Source organism: Struthio camelus, chromosome 2 (assembly GCF_040807025.1).
Source record: "Struthio camelus isolate bStrCam1 chromosome 2, bStrCam1.hap1, whole genome shotgun sequence".
Classification (NCBI taxonomy): Eukaryota; Metazoa; Chordata; class Aves; order Struthioniformes; family Struthionidae; genus Struthio; species Struthio camelus.
This window is the reverse complement of record NC_090943.1, coordinates 44113889-44137066: the sequence shown is the minus strand read 5'-3', so window position 1 is coordinate 44137066 and position 23178 is coordinate 44113889. Positions and strand designations below refer to the sequence as shown.

General features: G+C 39.7%; 1 protein-coding gene across 9 annotated transcripts in view; it reads right to left on the bottom strand.

Moving 5' to 3' along the window:
* LOC104142713 (ubiquitin-conjugating enzyme E2 E1) overlaps positions 1–23178 on the bottom strand; it is a 47112-nt gene continuing 23934 nt past the window's right edge. For all 9 annotated transcript variants that reach the window (XM_009672844.2, XM_068935429.1, XM_068935423.1 and 6 more), the window contains 3 exons: positions 9181–9313; positions 1967–2114; positions 1–922 (listed from right to left, as the gene is read on the bottom strand). In XM_009672844.2, the coding sequence (XP_009671139.1) occupies positions 825–922; positions 1967–2114; positions 9181–9313 (379 nt within the window). In that variant the 3' untranslated portion in view covers positions 1–824. The remainder of the gene's footprint in view (positions 923–1966; positions 2115–9180; positions 9314–23178) is intronic.

Below are 23178 nucleotides of genomic sequence, written 5' to 3'. Positions count from 1 at the left end.
TCTTGTCGTCGTCCTTTTTTTTTTTTTTTAAACATCTTTTTATTAGCACAGTAACAAATGCAGACTTAAGTAGCCCACAACACACAACCAATCCACTGAGTGACTCCTATTCCACGCCTTACAGTTAAACAGCTTAAGGTATTTCATTACAGGTTGCCATAAGTCCTGATTAAAACCTTTATTCTTTTCACAAAGATAGATTGGCTTATAAAATAATACATTAACTACTTCTCATTTCATATATGAGGCCATATATCCACTTCTCCCTATCACAGATCATGAGATGACAGTCTTTAAAAAGGATTTGTTAAATACCAATGTGCTGTCCATAGGGGAAAACAATCCCAACTTTTTTTTTTTTTTTTTTTTTTTTACAAAAAACCCAACCCAAAACAAAATAAACCCCCCAAACCAAAAACAAAACAAAAAAGCAAAAACAGTGTGTAGAGTCTTGAAAGGACTTTTACATAAATGTCAACATATGTACCTGTACAAAATTAAGCTGTTTTACTCTTTTACATATTGCAAGCAAACTGAAAACCAAAAAAGTCTAACAAGTTTACATTCTTCTCGGTACTATATGTGAGCTAATATTGCTGAACTAATTACAGTCTTAAAATATGCTATTCCCAATTCTAGCGGTCTACTGTAGCAAGATACCTTAAGTTACAACAACAAAATCTTAGGAAATAAAAGACTGAATAAAATCTGTTATAGAAATACCCTACTCTTTACCAGCACCCTCCCTCCTCCCACCCCTTCAAAATCATAAGCAGCTCTTTCCATCACAGACAAATAATGCAAGAGTTTGACAAAAATCCAATTTATGTAGCGTATCTTTTGGTCCATTGTCTGGCCATTCTGTCATGCTCTGCTCTGTTAGTCATATACTGAGTGGCAATACTTCCAACCAGGGGGTCAGCTGAAAAGAAAAATATATCACTTATTTCAGACAAGGTAGTGAATAAGAACTTAAAAAATAAAGGTTGAAGTGTAAGTTTAATAATCCTAAAGGAATTCACATAGGTAAGCTACACTACAGAACACCAGTTTAGTACACTTGGATTGTTTTATCTTCATCGGTTTGTGTGTATTTCTGGCACCGTATTAATCCATTACTTAATAAGGAGGCAAATATCAATTAAATTTTTAAGAAGTTTAAAAAAGACAACAATCCAATAGTCGTATTTTGCATGAAGGTTTTCACTGATTCATGTGTTTCAGGTTTATTTTACCTTTTCCAAAACTCTCCAGGAGATACTTATTGCGAAGTGTACTTGTATCAATACAAATCTGGCTTCTAGGACTGATCAGATGACAAGGAGAGGTTTCATCGTTCTAAACTTTTTTTTTAATACGCATAACATTGTATGAACTATCTGATGTTTCCCTCATCTTTTACGGACACAGATATATAACTTGTAAAATTGACTTTGTAAAGAAAGACACATTCCTCTTAACTGATATGGATAATGGGTGGGGTAAGGGGGGGGGAGTGGTGGGGACTACTTTTGGCATAGTTGGTATAACTGTATTTAAATAGATGGTGGAAAGTAAATAGCTACTCTGCTCATTTTCAGAACTCTGTGTGTGTGGCTTTTATAGCTCCATCTGCTACCAAATTACTACAGTTTCACACCTGTGCTGGGCACAGGCCAGTGAAGAGTGTTTAACCCCTCTCCCTTCCCTTCCAAACCAACTCTGACTTGAGGTTTTTAATTTGCAGGAGGGGCACTGCCACTTTCCTTGCAGCTCAGCCTGAGGACAGGTGAACAAGGGGCAGGGAGGGTGCATCAAACTCACCATCTCCAGCCCCTCACCAGCTGCTCTGGGGGCAGAAACCTGCCATGCCAGGGGCCAGAGCTACTGGCTGAAACCAACAGGATGTAGAGGAAGGCCGAGTTACTTAAATGCCAGGCAGGGTATAACCTTACAGGTGGCCTCTGTCACAGCGCAGGGGACTTACCCGGGTTGCAGTCTGTGAGAAGGGAGCAGATGGAGAGGAGAACTTTAGAAATGGTTAATGCTGGACTCCAGTTGTCTTTCAAAATGTCCAGGCAGATGACGCCTTGGCTGTTGATATTGCAGTGATAGATTCTTGTCCGAAACGTTACCTACAAGAAACGGCTATTAGACAGTGGGCTAACACGTCACACGCGATAGGGTGATAAACGACATCAGTTATAAAACACAAATTGTTACCGTCAGATCAGAGTTAAAATTTTATTTCAGAAAGGAAAAAACAACCCCACCGTCACAGAGGGCAGGACACGGGAAGGCGGGCTCTCGGTTCGGGCTAAGAGCGACCTCACCGAGCTGGGGCGAGGCGGGGACGGAGGCAGCCGCCCCCCGGCCCCTCAGGCGAGGCGGGTCGGGCCGGGCCGGGCCGGGCGGGCTCTCCGGGGCGCTGCCGCCCTCTGGCGGCCGTTGGCGAGATGGCAGCGGCGCCCCGCCCCCGCCGCCGCGGGCAGCCCGCCCCGCTCGGCTCGGCCCGGCTCGCCGAGGCGCAGGGACCGGCCGGGCTCCCTCGCGGGCCCGAAGGCCAGCAGTTTAGCTTAAGACCGTTCAGTTCGGCTGAAAAACCTCACGGGAAGGCGACATCTTTGTTTGCACAGAACAACTGACTCGGAAGGGGCCAGGGTTGCGCTTCGCTAGCGCCCCCCTTCACCCCCCCCTCTCCCCCGTGCCGCGCTGGTGGTTTTCTGTTGCTACCCAGCTGCCTCCATTTCGGGCCTGCCCATGGCATCTCCGCTTGGGGGCAAGATGGCCTTTCCTCAGCACTTCCCAGCCCCTGTCCAAGGAGGTTTTGGGGCCTGCTGCTACCTGCTCCAAGGGCCACCTCTGCTCCCTTAAAGGAAAATCCCTCAGAACTGGCAACAAGGAGTCAAATCAGTGGGGGGGGGGGTGTCTTTTTCTCCTCCCATCAGGATTTGGAACAATTCGACCAAAAACGCTTCATTCCCTTTTAAAATTTTGGCCACATCACTGAGGCTGGTTTGGTACACAGGTTGGTCTGGACCAGGTTTGGTACCTACTCATTCACTAGGAATGGCAAGGCAACAGCCACATGAACTTCACCAAGGCCACCAGATAAAAGTTTCTGGTTGCGATTAATATGCTAAAGTTAATTGTATTTATAGTAACAAAGAGCTGATAAATGCTTTCAATGCCTTTCCTTTTCAGAGTTGTCAGATCTTGGAGTTTTACCGTAAGCTATGCATTATAGGAAGTCTGCGGGGCCCAGAGCCTGCACAGAAATAATTACCTGGGATTTTCAGCTTTTATTAAAAAGAAGTTTCTAGCTGATAATTCCAGGGTAAAATATAAAGATATGACTCAAGTACAACCTTGAAGCCACAGGCAAATAAAAAGAGCCTTAATTTGAACTAAAAATAAATAAAAATTTCACAAGCGTGTAGCTGACAATACTGTTTCCAGCCTCTCCCAATACACCTCAGCTGTGTTAATAAACAGCCACCCTGCTTATACTACTAAAGGTCACATTACAGTTTTCACTTTTAAAGTGAGCTCTAAATTTCAGTTTCCTTTAAATGATTTATCAAAGGCCTCGGAATGAATCAGTGCTGTCTCAGCATGTCTAAGGAGAGAGTCATAAATGACAACACATTTACAATCTCACTGCAAAACTACGGCCAACTTTCCAAGTTTGGGTGCTTACAGTCACTGTGAAATCCAGCTTTTTTATTATGTTATGTCTTTTGCTCACAGCAGCAAAGAGGTCTGACGCTTTAACACCATCCACCAACATTTTTCTCTCCTTGGGCTCCCAATCTCTTATAAAAACCTTTGGATACACAAGGGTACTCTGGAATTGCAGCTCTTGTCACTTTTAAGTGCTCAGCATTCATACAACTCAGTTGGATTTTATTATTTTCAAATTTGGAAGATGTGAATGAACTGGGCACCTTGCCAGATAAGTTATCCAAAAGGGAAACAAAAGCATGACAACACTGTTTTCAGAAGAATACGATCTGACCTGTAGAAAGGCCTTATTCTGACTCACTTGATGAACAGTGACAACAAATTTGGTGGAACTTGCATGAATTAGGATTATCAGCATGAATAAAGGTTGTAGGGTTCATGCCCTAAATCCTCAGAATTTGTCAGCCATCCACACCCACAAATTTTATTGTCTGTTTATAGGTCACAGGGGTATTTGCGAAACACACATTTGGTAAGCGTGTGGTATGACAAGAAGAACACACTAGTGTTTTCCCCTGAGATCAGACCAGCCCACACATAAAACTTGTCAGTCAGTCAACCCTCATATTTTTTCTATCGTCTTTCTGATGCAAAAATGTTGGTTGGGACCCTCCCTCTTCCAGGCTTTGGGAGCAGACGTGGGGTGGGGTTACATAGCTACAAAACCTATCGCCTCTTGTTTTCCACGTACTGCATCTCTTAAGTTTCCAAGAATGCTCCCGCCATACAGAGCACTCCAGCTATTTTTGGTCTCACAACTGCAGCTACTTGTCACACAGGAGACACCCACAGTACACACTTAGGGAGACTTTCTGCTTTGTTCCTTGCAAGTTGCTTGGATTTTAGATTAAAACAGAAAAGCAAAAAAATCCCTACCTTTTTGCACATTATGGGTGGGAACAGCAAAATAGCTGCGAGAGACCAGAGATGTGCTTCCCCCCCCCCCCCCCCAACTTGCAACAAGCTGCAACAACTCCAAAAATAAGAACCCCTGCTGCTATCTACATAGGGAACCTTAGAGGTACAGCAGGTTGTACAAACCAGGATGGTGTTTCTTTCCTAGATCATATAATCCTCAACGGGAAGAGCAGCAAGGGCTCTCTACGGTCACATGGGAAGCCCACGTACATCAGCCTGAATAGAGGGCTGACGCGACTCCGTGATACCTGCCCTAACCCACACTGTTTACTGTTAAGACAAATGAGAAGTTTGTGGCATTCACAATTGCTGGCAATGGCTTTGCCTCCGTTTCCCAATCAGCCCTCAATCCAGCCCACTGCTTGCTCACTATTTCTCTATTTGACCTACAGCTTTGGTCTCCTTCCAAGAAGGCTTCTAAATGTAGGTGAGGTAATAATTTTAATAGATTAAACACTTCCAGGAGGGGAAGTGTGGAGTATTTCCAAGTTGATACAATAAGGACCAAATTAACAGACAGGTCAAGAGTTCTAATTTGAGCACAACAGTTAAATACTTGATATCTGAGAAAGCAATCTCTTTAGACAGTCTCTCAGTCCAGTGGACTAATAACCGATAACAAGGCACAAATTATATTTGCCTCCGAGAATCAGACTTACTTTTTTGTTATTATTTAGGGAAGGAGAGGAAAAAGAGAAAGAAATACAGCTCCCATATATGTGCAGAACAGCCTGGTGAAACCTTAAGGGTTTTAACCATGGCACCAAAAGTGTTTTTCTCCAGTTAGAGGAGCTCTGCCTACTGAAAGGACTGTGGGAAAGATCTAAATTTGTTTTCACTTCAGCAGCAAGACAGAACTGGGATGGTGTTAGACACATGCAAGTCCAGCTGTTTGCCATTTACAATTTCTGCTGATGGTACAAAAGCCAGCAGCGCAGGGAACCCAAATGAAACTGGGAAAGGGGGAGGAACTGCAGGCCCACTTACAAACAGACAAACAGTGTTTAGAGTAAATGCTCATTATACATTATAGGAAAAAAAAATCACATAAAACTAGCAGATTCAGACCAAAACCAGGAGAAATTGAGATACTTAGAAGGTAGTACAACACATTCAGGGTCAAGAGAATACTGTGTGGAATATCAGAAAAATCAGTCCTGGAATACCTGAACAATCCTTTGGGAATGTCTCACCTGAGATTACATTAATGCAGTAGCTACACAAAGTCAAGCACAGCTTTTGAAAAGATATAAAGAAGCCAACCTCAACTTTATCCTGAAGTGACAGTGTAGGTTAATTTACACAGCCAGCAAAATCAGAGTAGGGGGAAGGAAGTGGTTAGAGGTTATTAATATGAATGATCAAAGCACACACCAGGTCAACCTAAGCTACTGTTTTCACCTCAGTAAATGAGATCTAACCAAACTATAATGCAACACTTGGGAAAGCATTCAATGTAATAATACGGAACAGTAACAGTCATCCTGAGGACAAAATACTGAACTCTAAAATTCTCATTATACTTGTTTATTGGATACCCCTGAATACAGGCCCCCTCCCCCCAGCATATGCCTGCCTAAATCACTATCTGAAACATAAAGACAAAAACAGAATACCACATAAAATGAAAAAATAAAAAGAGAGAACAGAGTAACACTAACATCTTCAAAGTGCTGTATGAAGTGCTCAATGAATGCAGAAGAGCTCCATTATACATATTTAGGACAAAGAGAGGGCGTATCTGGCCCTGTTTCAGATCTCTCCCACTGAAGTTCCTTGTCTTGTGTGATGTATTTCAAAGTCAAATTTTAAGACTTCTCACTTCTCCAGGCTCAAGTACAGTAGTGCAGGTTGACAAACTACTCTTTCTATTTGCAGACAGAAGAATTGAGACATCAACGGAACAGCAACGAAACTTTCTGTGCAAGTGAAACAACATGAGGAAAACATTGCAGAAGGCAGCTGTCCCTCTTTCTATCCTTCCAGGAATCTGTTAACATCACTCACAGCACAGGCCCTCTGACTCTTCTATGGCAACATCTTCCCCCAAAAGGTTGCCTCAACACATCCTCTAACAGACTGTATTAAACTCTCAGTTGGAGTTAGCACCAGTCCTCAAAGCCTGGACCCTGTATATTGTCACCACACATTTCTTGTCAACCACATTTGTCAGTAGTGGCTATACTTCAGCACCTTCTCTCGCTCATCGCCCTAAGGGCTTGGCAGCCTGCCAGGATGACCAGTTCCATCTCTCTCTCTCTCTCTCTTCCCCCCCCCCCTCCTTTTTTTCTTTTAAGGAGGCAAATCTTTTAATGACATTTCATTTTCAAGTTATGCAATGTGTTCTCCTATAGACGCTTTGCCGTAGGAAAGCCCACTGTAGCGCTGTTCTCCTAAGAATTACAGAGGACTAAAGGGGCAGTACAGGTTTTCCTCTACCTCTCTTTGAAGGCTTAACCAAGAAAGATTCAAGGGAAACTAGTCCTTTCACTCTAGTGAGCTTAATCTTTCCAGAGGTCAAGGCTTTTGAAATTGCCTTCAACCATTCTGCTACCCTACTAATATTTATGATCAATATGATACACTGGCATTTGTTTGAACTAGCTGCTTCTTCACTTCTTGCCCTAAAATAAAGGGAAGCTATAGCAAACACATTACTCTTACAACTTCCAAATGATCCACAAATAATATTTACCAGTCAGTCCAAGCAGTTGGACAACCTAAAATCAACAAATCAGTGGGAAGAAAGTAGGAGTAAAAAGCTTCACGTTAATATGGTAATTATATTTTCCACACTATCATTGATTAATACCAGCAAAGATGTTAGCACAGGAGCCATTGTAACAGTCTTTAGCTCTTAGCAAGGAAAAAGTTCTTCATTCAGAACCCAAAGTACACGAGTAGCACAGGCAGATGCTGTTAAATCACTGCTATGCTTTCTCCTACATCCCATCTCCATGGGACTGAAGCAATACATATATGTGGTTCGTAAACCAGCTTAGACACTGCTAGATGAAATACTCCATTTAAATGCAACTCTGCTACAATACAATGAACCTCCACTGAACTAGCTTGAGGCCTTAACAGGTGATGCCTGTTTTTTTAATCCCGTGTGTCTTTTAGTCTGGGTGAAGATTGAGATCCAAAGATAATGACAGAGAGATCCCAGTTAGAGGTCCAGAACCTAAAGCAGGGCTGCGCTGGACTGACAAAACTGTATTTTTGGTTCTGTGTCAGAGAGCTCAGCATACAGGGCCATCTCAATACTTTGGTAGTTACAGTAAGGTCTGCTGAGGTATCAGACCGGACAAGCCTGAGACCCTAAGCGCTTCCAACTTGTAGCATGGAAGGCAAAAGTGTGGAAGAGCACACAAGAAGGCCAAAAATCCCTCTTTAAATACTTAGTGGGCTCATGACATGATAAGATGTTGTTGCACAAAAAATTATCTAATACTTCTTATGCAAGCTACTTACAAACAAAATAATGAACAAATACTCTAAACTGAATTAAATTCTAACCCGAGACACAGAAGCATAACCATCCATGCAGACCTCCCAAAGAAAGATGGACAGGTATCAGCAGGAAATCACTACAGATGTCCCAAGGTAGACTATGCTGCTTGTGATTAAGAGCCCTAAGCTTAGGGCTGGAATGTAATATCTCGACACTACCAAAAAAATCTGTATTTACACTGGGTTTCCTTCATTTGAGAAATTTGTATTAACTCAGCTGCTACAACCAATTAGCAATGTCTCCACTAAAATGGACTAATGGCCTAAACTGGGGCAGGAAGTCTTTTCTATTCCAGACTAGACCACGGTCTTTGAAGACGCTGCAGTCATTGATGTTTATCTCATCAGTGCGACTACTTTTGATTAGAAAGTTAAACATGCACATAAATGCTTTCAGATACAAGGCAAACACGAAGTGTATGTACAACCACCTCTTCGTGTAAAGCAACACTCTTCCTCTGGCCAAGTACGTGAACCACAAGATAATGTTCACTTGCCTTGGTTTTTGCCTTGTAGCATTAGAACACAACAACAACGGAAAATAAGAGTGTCAAACATATAATACACCTACAGAAAAAGATTGCTACTGCACAAGTAAATGAACACCACAAGTGCCTAAAAAAACAAAAAACAAAACAAAAAATTCCGCTTTAGTGGTCAAAACGTACAAAAATACTACGTCTGTAGTAAGCGAGTGATTAGAGAAACAAATACTTGTCTCCTCACCTCCCTTTCCCATATTTATTTACTTTTCAGTTTCTTGGTCCTGTCCTGATGCTTGTACTAATTGTATAGGCTCTCTTAAACCAAAACAAGGAAAAGAGAACAAGCTCTAAAACAGTGATCAAGTGGACTGGAAAAGCAATTCACATTAGCTAAGAGAAATCAATGTAGTGTCTGAAAAGAGCTTAAACTTGTTCTTAAAGCAGACTGGCTTTCAAATGGGCTGAATCCCATTAACACTGCTTGCTACTAAATGGTCTGCTGAGCATGCATAACGTAAGATGCCAACTACAGGTCTCTTACCTTTGGAGGCTTGAAAGGATATTCTGGTGTAAATGTGATGTCAAGGAAGAAAACACCTCCCTCATAGACTGAGCCTGGAGGTCCTAGAATGGTTGATCTCCATTCATAGATGTTATCACCTTTGGGGCCAGCACTAAGAGATAAAAACCAAATAGTTTAGGAATATTACCACAATTTGAATAAATATGGCCTCATATATTATCCGAGTACAGCAGAACGTTTTCAATATTACACTTCATATACCACCTGGAGTAAAGAGCGTGATTCAAAGTAGACATTCATGAACGCTTCCAAAAATTTTCAAAAGCCTCATCTGGAATCAGTGTTCCATGCTGCTTAGCAAAGGTCTGCTGAGAAACTAGAGATGGCTGTTTTTTTCAGCTTCTCTCATCTAAAAGAAGCATCGTCCAGAACTTCTCCTAAACAAACTACGACACGACAATCTCAACACAACAGCAAACACAAAAGTTTAGAAGAAAAAATTCTTACTGTATTTTAGAAATGGCTGCTCTAGCTCAGCCTTACTATAACTGCAACACCTCAGAGACCATATTAAATTAATTTGGGACTGATATTGATTTTATTCATCCTAAAAAAGAGCACATCAGATTAAAAGTATATTACTACATTATTGCTAAACCATTGCTCACTTTGTATAATTAAGTGAATCCAAATGTATGATAATACTCTTAAATGTCAAAATTTTCCTCACTCATGTCAGTTTGCTACAATGATTTCTAAAATAAAGCCAAATGGACTGATCCCATTGATACTGTCTGCATTACAGAACTACTTTTTGTAAGGAGAATTAAACTCATCCCGTCAAACTAAAACTGTGCTTTCCCAAATCAGCTTTGTCTAATTCTAGATTCTCTCTAACCTACCAGCACCTCTCTAAGAGCAATACACACTAAAGATATTGCAGAACACAAATGTCTGCTTGTTGAAAATTAGTTTTATTAAGATCCTCAGACACTTTCATCCTGTAGTGTGCCATATGTCTCTGAGTATTTCTAAGTGCAGCTCAACCTATAATACCATTAACGGTTTAGGACTCCATTGCTACCTTTTTCTTTCTGTGCTGCTGTAATAATATTTTATCAGCAAGATGCTAGAGCTGGAAACTCCCTTTACACAAAGGGAGGTGCTGACGCAGCTTTTTCCATCATGGATGTGCTGTGACTTCAGAAATCTCTTCTCTCCTTGTTCTGCAAGGGGCTGGATTTTAACATCCCTAATGCAAAGAAAGCCAGCCTTTCCTCTTCCCTCCCCTTTCTTTTAACCAGGCCGTGCGAGGCAGAGAGATAAACAAAGGCTCTTCTCATATTATAACAAGCATGGAGCGGTAACACTTGAGAGGGAAGGCAATCCAATAAATTCAATATATACATGACAATATGCATTTGATTACTGTGAAGGGAACCAAGGTAATTGCTAGTTTTGCTAGTGTTAGTAATAGTATTACAAACAGAAATACAATTACAAAAATATAAATTCTCAGCATAACAACTGGGATCAGAGACCCATTTTTTCCTGCCCTTTGTAATACTGGTGTTCTTGACAGCAGGGGAATCAGGGGAGAGAAAAACAATTAGTTTTGTTATCAAATCTCTCTAAAATTTCATTTTCAGATAACACAGAAAATAAAAGTTCATGATATTTTGATGCTAACTAGGTCAGTAATAGTGAACCTACGACTAAAAGCATTCTTCTAGGGGAGAAAGAGCATGTAGCAAGGTAGTAAAGGGAGACAGGTTCTCTGCAAAGTGATGCACCATCCTTTGGGGAAAGGTTTCTCTCATCAAAACACAAAACCTCCCACCGCTCACAAGAACTGCACTAAATTAAAGTAAAAGCCTTTCCACCCTGAAGATTCCTGGCATCCTCCTCCACCTTAATGACTTGTTCATGTCCTATACAGGTGCATATATTTAGACACTCATTACTCTCCAGCTACCACTTGTTCAATGGACTGGAATAGCACTGTATCTCGATAGGAAGCTCCAGCTCTTGAAAGACACCAGCTTAACTGCGAAAACTTACCGGAAAGGACTCTCTTGGGCACCCTTAGCCACCACTCCAAGGAATCACCTCTCTATATACGTATTAGCAACCTACTGAGACACCATCATTACTCCAAGTTGCACCAATGATCATCCTTCTCCCCTCCTTCCCCTAAAGATGGAGCTACTGAATGGAACAGGTACTCGAGATCTGTTAGTACCAATTTACTGTTGGAATTTATATCACAAGAACTGCCAACTGGGAGCACTTCAACATTCAAGAAATGTAGTGTGCGATTAGCACTGAATACAGCCCTTTGAAGCAATGAGAAATATTTCAACATTTTGCATTTTATTCCCAGCTTCAACCCAAAGGACTGTCAATAAAAGAAATCCCACTGACTAAAAAAAAAATAACGTATTATTATTTATAACGGTCTTAGAAATCCCTTGTACCCTATTAGGTTTCCAATTAGAGCTATCACTGCATGCAAGTAATATACTTTCAGATCTCTGTATTAAAAGGGTGCAACATCTTTGTAAAACATCAGTAGGCTTTAACAGTGATGTACTACGCTTACCTTTTAAGCTTTCCATAATTCAATTAACAAAGCGAAATAACTGTAGATTTCCAATTTTTACATATTAACATTGATTTCCTATAAAGGAAAGACTGAAAGAGGGAGATGCAAGTCAGCTTCAGAGCGCAATATTGCTCGGGTTTAAATTAGGATTAGGTAACATCGAGCAGCTCAAGACGACCTAGTACTTAATAGAAAAGTGATGATACTGGAACATAGCTCAAGTGCAGTGGCATGTATTTTGGTGGAGATATAAAAATTGCCAAAGGTTAAAGATTACATTCTTTGTTTAAAATCCTTGCAATTATCTGCTTCAAAAAGAAGTTCACTGATACATAGTTACAGGGCTCAGGCACAGCTGCTACCTTCCCTGATATGTGTCACCACTACCCAGTATATACTAAGTGTCTACATCTACTAATGCAACATTTTGAAGCTGCCCAGCATACAACCACTGTGAAGACAATTTTAGCCAATTATATAGAAATTTTTTCCACTTCAAGACAAGAGTATGTGAGGTACAACTTTCTGTATTGAACTCAATAACCCACAACCTCTTCACTTCCAAAGAAAGAAACGAGACAAGACTGGTAGTGAAGACCAAAAGATGACCTCAAAAACAACAAAACTAAACCAAACCAAACCAACCCCCACTAAAAAACAACAACAAAAACACACCCGAATCCCACCACAACCCACTATCATAGTATTGTATCAGTGTTACACAACAGCACAGCTGAGCATCTCTCTTCCCTGGAAACACACCAATATATTCAGTGAGAGAATGCACTGCACCCACTGTAACAACTGTTCCTTGTCTTTCCCAAGTTGTTGCTAGCCTGCTCTCTGGGCAAATGCTACAACATTAATGCCTTTAGGAAATGGCCAGCACAAAGGTAGTTTTTCATTCAAGGACCATGTAACTTCAAGTCTAGAAGCAGCAGTCTGAATACTGCTGGTAAATGCAAGGCAGGGAGAATTTCTGGGCACAGCGATGAGACCAAGTTCAAAGATCTGCCTGGGGTAAGTCCCAATCAGCCTCATGCTGCTTTGGAAAAAGCCCATCTTGCTCTGCCTCCCTTTGCTGGCAGATGCCGTGTTCCTTCTCCGTTTAAAAAGCAGATGCATTAGAAATGCCTGCAGCAGAGGCTGGGGAGCGGAATAAAGCCTAGCTAAATAGGCTGCATACTTAGATGCCTTGCTGATACTCTGGAAGAAAAGCAGTTGTAAACATAGTACTCTGTCTCAGAGACTTAAATATTCATGGAGAAAACACATACACTTTTTCATGTATTAAAAAGGCCTGAAATGACATATAGGATAGTCTAGCACAAGAAGAGCCAGCCTGTGCCTTTTACATGTAAACACGACACATGCAACCTCCACTGCTGGCCCATACTCGATACAAACCCAATACTTTGCACCCACAAACTCAGCGCCCTCCTCTGCCCAGACATCCCTAGGAAAACTATCCAAAGTTTATCTACGTCACGGAGAGATGCTGCGATTTTTTTGTTCATCACGTTTCGCTCGTGTACTAAAATGCCAGGGAACGCATTGCTGACGTTCTCAGGGCAAGGACCAGGAAAAAATGACTAGGAAGGAGCTCGCTGTTTGTGTCAGCTTGCTAATACATTTGGAAACTACCTAGTCCTCTCTAGGAGTTGACCCCATGACAACACAAGCTCTTCTCTAGTAAAAATACAGCCCAGTGAATACTTCAGTTCCTCTTCTGTGAAATACAGAAAGCATGCAATACGAGAGCACTGCAGTGATAAATGAATCAAAACCAGTCAACGCTATAGGTACTAGATACCCAAAGAAGCGTATGCTCCTTTTAAAAGGGAACTAATTCAGCAGAGTCGTTTAAAATGCCAGAGAACCTTCTGTCAGGATGAGAAGGACAATTTCATGGTTTGCTGAAGTAAACAGTAGCTAATGAAAAACTAGCATTTCAATTAAAACCACAAGCAACAAAACTACGAACTCATATTTCAACTGCTCCATACCCCTAGCTTCTATTTTTGAGACTATTTTGTCCTGAACAGGGACAGTCTGATGTAAGTAGCTATGCCGTTTTGAAGTTGCATGCTTGTGGAAAAATAAACGTAATTTCCAAAAACACTGCAGACATGACCTTTTCCAAGAGACATAGCTCAAACTAGAAAGAAAGAACATACTAAAAGTATATGGGAATGCCAAGGCAGCACAGTACCTAAATGATCTCCAATGTAAAGGTGCTCCACTACAAACTGATAGCAACATTGGTTTTTTTTGTTGTTTTGTAGGTTAGAAATAGTGAGTGACTGAACAAGGAACTGCATCTCAAAGGTCACACGGTCATCACCTTACTAGGCAGCTTTAGGAAATATTTAGCTGACTGTTAGAAGGTCACCATTTTTTTCCTCCTCTTTTTAGAGAGGCAAGCACAAAATGCACTAGAAACAGAGTTTGGCTAGTAGCTGATGAGGATGTCATCCTGCCTCCCTAGGTGAAGTTCTGGTGCTCCTCAATTTTCCCTCCTAAACTACCAAATTCCTCGCTTCACATTACAAATGCTGCCTTTTCTGGAAGTCCACCAAGAGGGTTCATGCTAGGATTGCTAAGCTAGGTTGTGAGGATGAATTTGGGGCAGGAATTACAGAGGTACCTCAGAAGTCCTAACTCACTGGGACAGGCAGGTGCAGGGTCCCTGGAAGAAAGCAGGACAGCTAGCTTAGCTTACCCATTGAAAACATACACACTTACAAAATCCCTTATTCAAAGAAATTTTGTTCTACAGACCCTTAATTAAGCTGTGTTAAAAACGGGAATGTCAAAGCCAAGTTTTAAAAAAAAAAAAAAAAAAAAAAAAAAAGCATCAAATCCTTTGGCCACAATGTCACATCACAAACTTCATATTAAGGCATAGCTGTAATTTTAGAAATAATTGTTACCTCCCACACACACTTTAGCTACTAAAGGGTATTATGATGATAATTATTTCTAATACTATAGCACCGCGGCACTCCATTCGCAGATAGGATCCCACTATGCTAAGCACCTTACAACGCAATCTAAACACACTTGTGCACAACTTAAACAGATTTTTCATTTATAAAATAAGTGTTAAAACATTACACAGTTATTGGGAAGAAATTTGATCGGACAAGCAGATACAGTTAAGAGGATACCCTGGGCCATCCATTTATTTGTGACTTTTCAGTCAAGTAGTTTAAATGGGAGGCACAACTTTTCTGCCTCTCATTTTCAGTCAAAGAAAGGAAAGGAAAAGAAAAAAAAATTATGACAACAAAACCTCCCCTAGGCAACCATGGAAAGTTAATGGCAACATACTGAATTACCACGTGACTGTGAATCAGAGCAGTATTTTTGCCCACTGACACTACACACAGCCAAGCTGCTCCCCTGTGTCAAGATTAGCTAAAAATGATGGATTGACCACGGGTGAAATGCCTAGGAGCTCAATGAGAGGCAAAGGGAAAGGAGGGTAAGGGCAAGAGTTGCAGCTAGCTCTAAATCAAAAAAAAAAAGAAAAAAAAAAGAAAAAAAGGAAAAAAAAAGAAGGAAGCAAAGGAACAAAAGGGGAGGTAAGTAACCAAAGATGGAATATTCTACTGCTATAGCACTTCCAGCTACAAAATTGTGATAACAAAACTTAATTCTCTTTCTAACCCATGTTCAGGGATATGGTTTTAAAATACAAAGTAGTAAATATTATTATTTTTGTTGTAACTTGTTGATAGTTATTGTATTTCCTGTCTTAAATTTAAAATGGCAGTCACAATATTATTGCACAAGGGTAAACGCCTTACAAACCCCACCATGTTACTAAGAGAGAAGAGCACACAGCATTTCTGGTTTAGTATCTGGAAAGCTTTTCCTTTAAGTATCAGACTATTATATAAAACAGGGAGGTTTGAAAAATTGCACATCAATTGCACAAAGCTTAAACTGGATGGTAAACTGTGCAGTGAATCACATTCTTAAGTTACAAAAAAAGGAACTAAGTAATTAAATACTTCCAATAATGGATCTGATCTGGTGCTATGCAGGGATTTATGAGACTTCAGGAAAACTGTTTCACAGGGGAAATCTTTGGGGAAAAAAATAAAGTAGGCTTTCCAGGTGAGAATAGTTTATATCAAAAATATTTGGCAACAAGATCACACCACAAACAAGAGGGCCTGATCCTTGCCAAGGACTCGCTCTAATTACAATAGGAGTACTCGCAAATTTAGGGACCATCACCTGAAATATTCTAGTCTCAGCAATATATTACTGGGCAGTTACTACAAAACAACTTTGTGAAAAGGCCAGCCCTCTTGAATAATTTTGCTGCAAAGTTTGATTTCTAAACCGGGCTTCAAAAATTTAAAATAAAAGCTCAGCTAACGCAGAGGTCAGAAGGAGACTTACAATATTCTCAGGAGTGTGCTGCAGCTCCATTTAGTTTAACAATAATCACTTCAATTTAAAAGCAAGTCCTCATAAAAAGGTTCAAGTAAAATTAATCCATTTAGCATTGGTTCCAAAATTGAAAATAAATCCAGTGGGCTCAGCTCCCAAGGGCTCCTTTCCTTGGAGCTGGATTCTTCCTAGCCTTCTCTGCCTCAAAGCATTGAACTTTGTCCCACCACATGTAGGGACATTCGCTAAGTGTCCAACCTGACTACGGAGAGGCTGACTACTTCTGGAAGTTTACGGTTTCAATATATACAGTATGCAAATACATGAAATGCATAACTTTTAAAAATGTCAGTGAAATTACTTTTCTTGTATGCAAATCTGTTTTCCTTTTCCCCCTCACAGTTATTGCCTGACACCTTACCCTCCTGCAAAGTAAAATGTACTCGCTTATATTTGACCTTGCTTCTCCCACTAAATAATACCCTGCACAGGAAACAATAAAATAAACTGAGAAAGAGTAGAAGAGAATCTGACTCGGCTAATAATCAGCAGTAGCTTATTTAAAATGACAAAAAGATGTGATAGTAGAAGCTATGCTTTGCCAACTTAACCTTGTGTTATTTTTACCATCCGTTTCCTTCCTGCCATTTGTCAGCCAGACTATTAGCTGCCAACATGATGTGAAGGAATATCTGTCCCCATCAGACCTCATTTCCAAATTTAGTATTTATGGCACAGATGTGTAATTTACAATTGGTAAGCAAAACTAAGCATTCTCACAAATGCAACACTTTTGTGACTGCATCACTTGCTCAGGACCTCAGATTCCAACAAGTTTTTGGTAGCTGGTATACTAGCAAACATATTTATTCCCGTAACTTTAATGTTTTCACAAGGCGAACACACTCTCAAAGCGGTTGCCCAACATCAAATTGACAGTCCTGTATTTAGAGACAAGCAAAGAGAATCAATTCCCCCTAGAAACAGCATATCAACACTACTAATAAATATCAAAGTTCTTGGGTCATTAACCTCAGCTGTGGTGTACACCTCAGGAGATAAAACAAAAACAAATGCTCTACTTTCTCCTATTACCTACTGGGCCATAATAGGTCCCTAAATACACAGGAAAAAAACCTATCCCCTCTAAAAACAAAAACAGCCCAGTGTCACCCCCTTCCTCCCCCTAGAAACAGCCTGTCCAGTGCTTCTTTAAAACAATCAGAGGGCTCTCCCCTAAACCATGTTTTATCCACAAGGAAAAATGGAAATTCACCACAATTAACCTGCCATTCCAGAACGAAGCCAGAACATACATCTGTGTTTCCATCCGCCACGCCAAACTACTGTCTTACCATATCAGTGTGGGAATATGAAAGGTGGTCTTGATAAACAGATAAATAATCTCAGCACATCATAAATACTTAGATATCCTGTAGCACATCAGTTGCAAAATTGCTAAGCTAACTACTTTGTTTAGACTCGCATGACATGGAGGCTTCTGTCTCTTCAGAAGTCATTTGCTCTATTAAAAAAAGAATCCCATTTATTTAGTAAGTCTACCCATCCAGCATTGAGATGACAGAGTGGCCTGATTATTGCAGACTTCAGTATCATCAGTTTACACTGTCCATTTCATTATAACTACTTATTCCATAGATCAAGAAATGCATATGCTGAACAACTTAGACTGAAAAGGAAATGTCAGCTACAAACCAATTTGCAAAAAATGGTCCCAGAAAGTTAAAAATTACGTGTAACACTTGGCAAGAGGCCACCGCTACGCTGCAAATTGAAAGCAGGCAAAGACTCTCAAACTTCCTCAAACTAGTAAGTACATGGCTCTTGCAGCTTCACCCAACTGTCTTCTCAAGCTAGCTGTCACAGCTCCATGGGGGGAAAAGGGTTATTTTAAAGAGAACAGAGAATGCACTGTCAGACTACAAGTGCACAGCAATCTCTCTTGTCCTGTAACAGAAGCAATTCTGTAGAAAGTCTGTATTCAGACCAGATCATGCAATACTTCAGATGACTACTTTATATGCAACTTGAACTTACCAAGAGAACAAAACCAAAGTATATATGGTCACATATACCATGCGCTCCAAAACTGATCCCTCCACCATCGTCCTGCCAACTACTTAGCAAACTACTTAGCAACTACTACAGATTAAAACAATGTACCAGCCAATGAACACCAACACAGTCACTTTCCCATTAGATCAGGGATAGGTGGCATCATCATTACTTACCTAGAGAACCAGGTCATCACATTATCTTGGCGCTATACTGCTTCCAGTCAGCGTATCAATGCTGATACCAATGACATTATGTTGCTAATCAAAATATAATACATGGCATATGTGTTTTGAAGGACTTATTTTAAAGCTATATGAAACCTAGAAAGAAAAAAAAAATCTAATCTGGATGTTTTCTTCTCTTTTATCTACAATAAACTCCCTACATCAACTTCTTTTCCTTGCCATTCACTCAACAAATCAAGATCATCGCATTTGGATTAACCCACTTCACTGGGGGCGGCAAGAGCAAAATTGAACAAACCACCCAATACCAACATAAAATTTGCTTACTCTTCAAGACAACAACAAAGTATTATCTGTTATTATGCAATGCCTAGAGCATCTCTACCGATTTTCACAGCTCTTAACTACTATCAAAGCTGCCCAGCAGAACAGTTTTAAGACAAACACCACCTCTGACTTTCATGACTGTAACATTTAAAGACTAGAAGTTTTGCCCAACTGAGGTCTGAGATGCAAGTTTACTATTTTTAAGTAAAACAACTTTACTTACACTTTAATACAGCACAACTGTCAGCCAGTTGCACAGCAGTCACTAAAATTTGTTTACATACCACTGCAAGTTGTTCTCATTAATAACAGTTCCAAGCATTAGCCACATCACTGTAGTTAATCAACATTTATAGTAGCAGTAACATATGTAAATATTATTCTGAAGCTGACTGAGAGTCAAAGCTGGAAATAAAAGTTATCTTTCAAAAGGACTCAAAAACAAAATACGCTCCTGATTTTTGACAGTATTTTCACAAGGATGGCCTGACAAGGAATTTGTGGTGGCTTTCTGAAGTTTTGTTTGTTTGTTTGTTTTTTTTTTGGTCTTCAAAGTATTAGGAATATTAAATTTAACGCACATTTAATGTCACAAGAAGACTAAGCCATGGTCTCAAATAACAGTATACAGTATTGGGGCCAACTTTCATGCCTGAACTTGAAAGGAGAGGTACAGTCCTTTGCAAGTTATCTTTTTTCTCCAGAACCCTATTCAGCCATTGTTGGTAAGTAACTTGCCCCTAAACAAAAAGTGCCATCTTTGATAATCATCTTTTTTGACTTTTGAACTTCACAACACCTTCATTTCACTATGTTTTTGACTGAAAGCATCTCAAGAACATAAGGAAACATTACAGACAATGAAGTGCCAGCCAAGAGGGGCTTCAACTCACTTAGGGCATTACATCACTTACACCCATCTAAGAAGTGCACCACATACATAAAAGCCAGCGTGGGGTCTGTCCCTCCCCAGTTTCCACAGAAGAGGGAAGACTTTAGCGACAATTTAATAAGCTGGAAACAAGATACCCATGGATGGCAGTTAAGTTCTGCTAACAGAAGCCCACAGGCAGTTGGGTAAAAGGGAATCGCCAGGGAGCAAAAAAAAGTTCAGGCATTCTCATCAGCACTGCTGTACATTATAATCAGCTGAAAATAGGGATGTTAAATAATACTTAAGGTATGCTCTCATAATCCAGAGGCTCTTCAAGTCACAACAAATACCTATTTTCTCATAAACTTCCTAAACAATCCATACATTTCACAGGGAAGGATCTTCAGTGGCATTCAGTAAAAAATCACGTATTTCTATACTGGATAACGTTAACAATTTGTAACCATTACAACTTCCTATTCCTATTCCTAAATATTTCATAATTACACACACAAGAAAGAAAGCGCACCACTCATACACAGGCAGATAGCACTTCACATTTTCTAACAGTATAACCCAGCCACTGTTACATTTAACACCTTAAGGCAATGGTGAAAAGATTAGAAGAGAATTCCTTGGCATGTTTTGAGGAGCGTGTAGAGTTTTATATGTCATAACTATTTTTCCATACAGACACTCATGAAAGAAAAGAAATTTCTGAAGAGGTATGCCTATAAAACTTTTAAACTGACACAGAGATAGATCGGCAGTTTGCAGTTAGTCATTAGTGCACTTACACTATTAGCTTTCTGAAGAAAACCTGAGTACACTACTTACAACTAGGCATAAATACAAAAAAAGCGAAATAATATACGGTAATATGGCAAAGCACCTGGAAGAACTGACAGCCTTAATACCCATGCTTGACGTAATTTTACATACACATCAACACAAGAGGAGAAATAAATCTATCATTAGCTACAAATCATAGGTTTTTCTCTGATAGGAGTGTAAGAAAATGCACTGTAAGAAGAAAGCAGAACAGTTTGTTTCCAGTCTCTTCAGCGTCATTTGAAAAGACTGATTCACTTAGCTTTCTCACTAAAAGACAAAACAAAGTACACTTCAAATAGTCTTTTCAGTGAAATAAAGATGTTCAAACAGCAATATGTTTACAATGTACATATATTTAGACTATTTTCATCATGTTAGAAAATTCCTTAGCTAGTTTAAGCAATCTCATCTGAACTTTAAAAATAACATAATGATAAGAAACATTCCTTCATTTAAGTTTCCATACCATGATCTCAGTTTGAAAAGGTCAGTAAATAGAACAAAACCCCAAGAGCACACACATGCAGTCGTCTTAATAATTCTGTAAGAACAGACAAATTCCAAAGGCAGATGACACTCCCATCATTAAAACAGTCTTCTAATAAACTGTTTTATTTTAAATTGAGTTTTTAAGTCAAATATAATTAAAAGTTGTGATGAGACAAATCTATTTCAGTTTGGGCGAACTACCTGAAACTAGTTGTCCTGCTGAGCTTGTGCTTGTCACAGAAAGGTAAAACAGATCACAAAAAAAATTGTAGGTAAATGTTAATCACCCAAATGGTAATATCATTAAGAGATTAGCAAGCTACCAACACTGACATGATTTTTTTATTCATTCTGTATAAATACGTAAAGCTACATGTCACATTGATGCAATTTCCAAGCCATGAGTTAATGATATCAGAAACAAAGTTTGATCAGGCAAAGTCACCCTTAAGATTAAATACTGGAGTAAGAAACTGAAGTATGGATACACTTCAGTTTTCATCTTTAAAACGGAATTCTTTGAGATAGATACTAATTTAACAAAGCTTTGAAGGAAAATGTTTCTGGAAATCACTTTTAAAGGCACTTTTGTCATATATACGTTCCACAGTGCACAAACCTTTTATAATATGACTTGCAAAGATAAGATTATTTGTAAACACATTTTTCCCTCCTCTGTCGACTTTTAAGCATTTAAAAAACACACACACAAAACACCCCCAAAATTATTTAATCCACTCAGTGTAATAAAAGCAGTACTACTGCAAAGACTCTGATCACAAGGCAAATGCAGATTTTGTCACAAAACTTCATTCCTCTACTAGCTTATCAAAAGGAACATAGGAATCACCATGCTGGTTCAGATCGGAAGCGCACCTATTCCAATAGCCTTGCTCTGACTGGTTCCCAGTGTCAAGTGGGGGATGTCAAACGCAAAGATTCGGAATGCTGGTGCCAGGTTGTTTTCTTTCCCGACCTTAGCAACAGCCTCGTCAGGAACTGGCTGTTACTAAACGCGCACGTACATTTCTCTTCTGAAATGAGTATTACAAACAAGCTAGAGTAACTCTGTCTGGTTTTGCTCTCTGTAGAAACGTCTGAGTCCTTTTGAAGCTTGCTAAATGCCTGGCTTCAGCAACGTAATATGACATGGAATCCCACTGTCTAATTTCATGCCACAAAAATTAAATAAATTAAATTTCTCTATCTTTTAATCTCATTCCATATGCCTTTGTTCTTGCATCACAGAACAGAAGAAAATAAGTTTCTCATCTATTTTCTGTAGAGAGTAAAAATAAGGAAGAAAAATATTCTGTCTACTTTATGAAGTAAACAATCTCTGTATCTTCACATGAGAACTCTTCCAGAGTTTTTTATCATTCCCATCTGTCCTCTCCAAAATCCAACTATTTCTGCAATATTCTTTTTGAGATAAAGTGGGCAGCATTACACAAAATTTTGCAGATAACACTTTACTTTTTATGTATCTGCATTGAGCCTTTTACTCATTCACATGCTGGAAACACTCATTGCCCTTCCTTGTTCAAAATGGGAACGCTTATTACCGTAACTGTGTCCTTTATGAGCACTAGGCCAGGAAAGAGTAAGTTTCTTACATACTTTCAAAATAAGAAATTTGCAGCAAACCATACTTTTTTAAAGATCTGACTTGTCAGCAAATCCATTTCTAAAGGGTTTTTGTTTTGTTGCTAGAAGCCAGTAGTTCCATATCAAGCTGGCCTAGGCAAAGTACTCGACCTTTTGAAGTCAAAGGCAACACTCCCATCACATTCAGCAAAACAAAGGTTTCATGTGCAATGCAGGACAGAGAAATCTCTTTTGGGAACCTGGAAGAAATAACAGTGAGTGTAAGAGCCAGATTGCTGCAAAGCACTTGGCTGGGGGTTTATTTCATCACATTTAGCCCAGTTCGTAATTATGTCATTCCCCCATTCTTACTATCAGCAAAGAACACTTTAAAAGTGTCATTGTTGCTTCTGCATTCTCTAAAAGACAAAATATTGTATTCTTTATGAAAGAATAAACTCTAAGAGTTTGTGATCAACTGATACTGCAGCTGACCATATTATAAATAAGTAACAAGCTCTGCTGACGCTCTGCTTCTAAACGCTATCTGACCATAGCTTTTAGGTAACAACAGAACAGCGGAACGTTATTTAGCAATTCATAAAGCTCTGCAAAGTGAGCTCTTCTAC